Source organism: Lonchura striata, chromosome 2 (assembly GCF_046129695.1).
Source record: "Lonchura striata isolate bLonStr1 chromosome 2, bLonStr1.mat, whole genome shotgun sequence".
In the NCBI taxonomy this organism is placed as follows: domain Eukaryota; kingdom Metazoa; phylum Chordata; class Aves; order Passeriformes; family Estrildidae; genus Lonchura; species Lonchura striata.
The window spans coordinates 90,811,105-90,817,603 of NC_134604.1; the positions used below are offsets into that span (position 1 = coordinate 90,811,105).

General features: G+C 42.5%; 1 protein-coding gene across 1 annotated transcript in view; it reads right to left on the reverse strand.

The window, feature by feature from the left end:
• The window catches only part of SEPTIN10 (septin 10), a 52,887-nt gene extending 47,275 nt beyond the window's left edge, over positions 1-5,612 (reverse strand). The window contains exons 1-3 of the mRNA XM_021545536.2: positions 5,597-5,612; positions 2,989-3,054; positions 960-1,081 (exon numbers count right to left, since the gene is read on the reverse strand). Of these exons, the coding sequence (XP_021401211.1) occupies positions 960-1,028 (69 nt within the window). The 5' untranslated portion in view covers positions 1,029-1,081; positions 2,989-3,054; positions 5,597-5,612. The remainder of the gene's footprint in view (positions 1-959; positions 1,082-2,988; positions 3,055-5,596) is intronic.
• Between the last annotated feature and the right edge of the window lie 887 nt (positions 5,613-6,499).

Sequence of the window (6,499 nt, forward strand, 5' to 3'; positions counted from 1 at the left end):
TTGGGCTGCAATGCCAATGCATTAGAGGAGACACCTTTTAGAGGGAAAGGAAACCTCAGCAAAGTCAATGGGGACAGACAAAGCAGGACTGAGAATTCAAATGCCCAGCTGGTCAGCCTGCTCAGTGGTAGATAAAGAGGCTGGGGGTCAGGAGCCTGGGCTGGCCAGTCTGGAGATCAAAGCAAAATATTTCCTTTGATGCTGGTCAGCATAAGGCCTTGCCATCTGGCCACAAGCACTGACAAAATACTCCTGAGCCATGTCTTAATAAGGACTTGACTGGTCCTTTATTGGTGTGCTGCTACCAGGGCTAAACCATAAACTCTATTTCCTGCTGGAACCAATGCTAACCTTCATTAAACCAAGCAGACTGTTCCTCAGGGAAACTCCCAGCACTTTTCCATGAACTGAGTCTAATACTTAAGACTGGCATAACTCCTGGGAGAGTAGTCATCAAGTTTATGATATATTTGAGTGTTGCTTCACCTCTTCAGGGAATGTTCTTGCAGACATGACAGGCCCAGTGAAGGCACCTGGAAGAGGCTCTTCTTTGCAATAGAAACTAATGGCTTTCTGCAGCTGTAAGTAACTGTGTTGCAGACATAATATAAAATACAGTGCACCCTTCAAAAATAACTCCCAGGCCCTGAAATAACTCAGAGCTCCAGGCTGTACAGTCAGTAACTCCTGCACCCATCACATTTCTCAACAGTCTGATGACAGACCCTGAGACTGCACATATACAGAATATTCAATCATAAGCACAGGCAGGTTACCTCTGGGTGAAGGAATTGTGCTGGGACAGGTGGAATCAAGTGAAAATGCAGAGATGCCTATTACTGTAGATAGGGGGCTGCATGCATGTTTCTGAAGTACAACATTCTATAGGCTTGATCCAAAAATGGTTGCTTAGGTTTCCTGTACAGTTGTGAGTGTCTGAAACAAGCCAGATGAAATACCTGCTGGAGATGCACGTGGCTGTTGTTCCCTGGCCACAGAAGGAGTTCAGGCCCTGTGAAGAATTTCATGGGAACTGAGTATTTTACTGCTCTGAATAGACACTGGCATCCAGCTGATAACCCTGTAAGAAACACACATTCAAGGAAAACACATTTTGACACACATATTTTGAACTGACCCAACCTAAAACATCTCCTGCTCTGGGAGGTAGGAGGGCAAGGTTCTTGGGGCAGCACAGGGAAAACTTTCATTTGTGAAAAAACGAAGGCAGAGACACTGTCTGAAGTCATACAGGAAAGGGCTCTCCTTCACATCCCTACTGTCAGCCTGGGCTTTTCTGCTCTCACAGTGCCAGGTGATGTGGAATGAATCACTACAGCAGCTCGATGAAGCAGCAAGCCGTGAACACATTTCCTTGTGTTACCTAATGGTGACACACAGAGGATGTGGCTAATTAGGGAATCATCCTCACCCTGGCAGATTTTCTCAAATGGAAATGGGTTTTGAGGTTTGCTGTCTGCTGAAGGTGAAGCTGCTGAGTAGGTAGTCACAGAAACATTTAAATGTCCATACTCCTCTGCAGGTTACCTGCTATGCAGAAATAGCCACAAATATGTCAAAAATGTAAAAAATGCAAGAGATTAAAAATATTACTTTTTTTCTCCCCTTAGGAAAGTTTTGAGACTGTGTGCTGTTAACTCATCTGAAACCATGATAAAACTGTGGATGGTCATGTCACAGAGCTATGGATGGGGGATGAAAGTAATTTGCCACCAAGGGTGGCAACAAACCCACGTGCCATCTGAGTGTAAGACATTTCTCTAAGTAGATGCAGCTATGGCTTTTTTTTTTTTTTTTCTGTGAACAGTATCCTTGTTTCTGACTCAAATTCTATTTTTTTTTTCTGTTCATCTTCTCAGGAAGAGGATTTTTGTGTTTGTTTGTTTTGCTTTTTCCAGGGTATTTGGAGCTCTAGATCACAGATGTATTTGTATGGGGATAAAAAGGAACATGGTTTAAAGAAACATAACTAGAACTAATCATTGTAGATATGGTTGATAGTTCTGGCTAGAAAAATATCTTGGTTTCAATTGTTTATATCTTTGAACATATGGTCTGAAATTTTCCATTTTCCGACTTTGATTTAATCAAGGGCTTTGGGCAGGGGGAAGCTTGTTTTTTTCCAAGTCAGCTGAGGGAGATAAGGCACTGCAGAATAACACCAAAGTGGGGTTTTTCACATAAAAAATTATGTAAAGGTTGCAATATCACCATCCTTGGGAGGAAAAAAATTGCAGCTTGGCATGAAATGTGCTTTTTCCTGTTTCCAAGTGTCGTAGTTTGACACGGAAAAAGAAGTGTCAAACCATTACACCAGGTTACAAATGTGAGAAAAAAATGAGTTACGTATGCTCAGTAGAGACAAGGTAACAACTTCTACATTTATTTTCTGGAAACATGGTCAAGTTTGGAGTTGCATAGGCCCTCCTCTTTAAATGCATTTTCTCTATTCTCTTGACTGTTCTGGGGCTAGACAGAGGAGCTGAGACTAGGAATCACAGAATCACAGAATCACAAGGTTGGAAGAGACCTTCAAGATCATTGAGTCCAACCCATGCCCTGACACCTCAACTAAACCATGGCACTGAGTGCCACATCCAGTTTTTTTTAAACACATCCAGGGAGGGCGACTCCACCACCTCTCCAGGCAGACAATTCCAATGCTTTTTGTTTTTTCGTTGGTTTTTTTTTTTTTTTTTTTAAGAAGCCTTTCTCTTCTATACATTCAGTCCCAGAAGGAATTTGAGAATAAACCCTTTCCATAAGGCTTGTCATGGGTTATACTGAACAATGCCCCCAAAAAATCCAAGCAAACTCAGATTTTGGCCCAGTATCCAACATTGGACTAGAAATCGGTGATAAAATTTTCAAAGGGTCTAAGTACCATTTGCTTTGGCAGTTTTAAGTTACAGCCTTATGTAACTTATGTCAGCCTCATGTACAGCATGCCTGGGTGTGCTCCCTTACCTGTTTCTGCCTTCTCTGCAGCAGGAGCTGGTCTGACTGCCCCAGTGGTGACCTTGGCAGTGATGGCTAGAAGAGAATCAGGCACCTTGCAGAGATGACATCCCCTTGATACACTCCTGTCTAACAGCAGTGACAAATCCCCAGTGATTCCAGTGCCTACCACTGCAGTGGGGAAGGAGCCTGATTTAATAACTGAAGAGATACAAGTGCTTGTCCCAATACAAAAACAAAACAAAACAGAACAAGGAAAAAGCACCCAAACTAACCCCCAAATCCTCAAAAGCAACAAGGCAACAATTAGTATTAATTGTGTTGCAATAGCTGGAATTAAATGTAAAGATCTATCTAAAATCTACTGGGGAGATGCAATGTGAAAGAAAGTTGTCAGTATATATGTGGTTGAAATATTAATAAATACATTGTTTACTGTGTGAGTAAGCATACAAGAAGAGAACAGGATCCACAAAAATACCCATCATTCACATGGCCAGGGGAGTATGTCTCCTGCCTGGGTAAGCTGGTATCTCACTCTACCTAAATTTTCACTCTCTGTGACCATCAGTTCACATAAGTGCCAACCTGCATGATGAGGGAAGAATGGGGCACTCCCAGGAATATGGGCTTGATCTGAAATTTTTAAAAAAAGTGCTGTTTTAGCACTGTTTCCAACAATGCCTGTGCAGAAATCAATACAAGAAAATGGTCTTGTTCATATCCCAGTACTGTAAGTCCCCAAAGCAGCGACAGGCTGTTGGCTCCTCTTTCATATACAGTTGCAAAGACTGAGGCATCTGTAACACATCTTTGGGTTTTTTTTACAACTCCCTGTGGTGCTTGTGGCAATGGACTGGCGTGGTTGCAGAAATGTGCAGAGCAACCAGCTCCCTGGCCAAAGGCCAGCCAACTTGCGTCCTCTCTGGTTAGCAGACAGCAAGCACGAGGGAAATGATGTAGCTGCAAGAACTGCTGAGGTCAACAGCTGAAATCTGTTCTTTGTTGGGTTTTAAAGTATTTCCCTCGAGGCCCCAGACAAAAGTTGCCAAGATAGATTGAACTGAGAGCATTATAAGGGAGCAGCATGTTGGGTACCAAAGCCCAGCTCTGCAGGTAGAAGAGGATCTGAGCAGTGTGGCAGTGAGGGGGAAGAGCAGCAGGGGAAGAGAACACTGGTGCAGGTTCCTGCCAGAGCACCATGGACAGGAGCAAACACTGTACCACTGAGGTAGGAGCTGTTCTGCATCAAAACCAAGGAATGAAGGGACAGTTTTCCAATTTCTGACTATGCACAGCCAAAATATCTCAGGAACTCCTTCGAAATTTCACCTACAACCTATGAAATATGATCACTGGAGATTTAATGGGATTTCCAGCATTGTCAGGAACAATTACACTGAAAAGTTTTTTTTGAAAGACAGTGTTATTATAGCAGAATTTAAATTTAAGGCAGAAAAATAATTCAAATGCAAATACTGTCTCCTCAACTAATCCTGATCAGAAATCTTTTCTTAGCATGAGATAAAAACACAAGTTAAATCCTCTCCTGTTTAGAGTGAGGACATTTTGGAAGTTGTTACTGATTAGATCCAAACAACACTTAAAATATGGCAGAAGTTTTAATAAGTATCTGTTAGCTAAATTTAAAATCACAGTGAAAAGACATTCAAGGGTCACATATCAGGCAGTGTTGTTTCTACTCTCAGAAGGAAGTTTTCTCATCTGCAGAACCTGAAGATCTCTCTCCTCTTTCTTGAGCAAGGTCATCTGTGAGCAAACCAGGGCCCAGAAAGTCACCATTAAAATCAAATGGCAGGTTCATTCCTATCCTCACTGCAAAACACATCAAATATTGACACCTCACTCTACATGCCAATAACACTTTAGGGTGGAAGGACAAACCAATGTAGGTTCATCAACTACCAGTCAAGAAAAATTGTGTAATCAGTGAGTCTGAAGTTCTACAAACCACAGGCTCTAGAAGTATCCCAAAAGAGAGTCAATTGAGTCAGTTACTCCTACAAACCAGAATTCATGCAGGGAGTTTTTTGCCTTAATGTTGTGTGTTTGGAAACGGGTGGATTTTTTTAATCATAACAGCTTGCTATAAGACAAAAAAAGAAAAAAAATAATTTGAAGGAAAACTTGCTTTTGAATATGTCAGAGGCAATAAAAACATTCCATATGCTCCAATAAATTTAGCGTCTAAAAAAGAAGCTTTAAGACAATATCTTTTTCTTTTATGCTGAACTTGCATGGTCCCTCTCCTCTCCTCTCCTCTCCTCTCCTCTCCTCTCCTCTCCTCTCCTCTCCTCTCCTCTCCTCTCCTCTCCTCTCCTCTCCTCTCCTCTCCTCTCCTCTCCTCTCCTCTCCTCTCCTCTCCTCTCCTCTCCTCTCCTCTCCTCTCCTCTCCTCTCCTCTCCTCTCCTCTCCTCTCCTCTCCTCTCCTCTCCTCTCCTCTCCTCTCCTCTCCTCTCCTCTCCCTCTCCCTCTCCCTCTCCCTCTCCCTCTCCCTCTCCCTCTCCCTCTCCCTCTCCCTCTCCTCTCCTCCTTTCGGTGGAATGTGAATACCTTCTAACCACACATTAAATGATGCCTGCAGGTGCTGTCATACCTGGTTTGCTGTCTTCCTTATCATCTCCCCAAGGCAAGATGGGTATCTGTGGTGTTTTCAAAGAGGCTTTTTTTAGATCTACCTGCTGCTCTATGTTTATACTAGATTAGACAGATTGAAGAAATACACGTATGCTCACAGTAGATGGCAACACACTTGTGTAATTCCAAATGTCATCTTTGTTGTTTAGTCTATGTATTTCAACAATTGTTTTTCACATGTTTTGTAGCTTTAACATCCTTGTCCCTAACACAAGCTGCTTCCTACTTCTTTTGCAGACTGTATGAAATACTTTTTTAATGATGTATTTTGAAGTTACTTGTCCTCTGCAGTGCATTCCTGTCTCAATCACAAGTCAGTGTCCTTGCAACTGTGAATGTTGGGGATTTTTTGTTGCAAGTTACTTTTTAACATTGTTATTTCTCTGTCCTGGTTTGTCCTACCCATATGCAAACAGTCAGCACGACCAAGAGGAACAGGGTGAACAGCTGGGCTGGGGGAAGAAGTGGGAAATTATTCAGCTGCTATCACTGCCAAAGCAAACACATTGTGTACCTGCACCATCAGCACATAGTAGTCAGGCTTTTAAAAAAGAAAGAAAAGAAAAAAAGGAAAAAGGAACAAAGAACAAACTCCCATGATACAGAAGATGTGTCATGCACAGTACAACATATGGTAAAGGACAAACTACCCTGAGACTGGTCCTGTGGTGAGTTTCTGCAGGGTGAGCCCCTTGCATGACCTTCTGTGTCAGAAGAATGTTTGCTGCCCTGAGGTAAGTGGCAGAGGATGTTTCCTGCACCCAGTCATTTGGTGTGAGATTAACAAAAGTTCCATGTGTTATGTTGCTCCCTATAACCAATTGTAGCCTCAGAGTCCAGGCTCTTAATTCCCAGATATGAA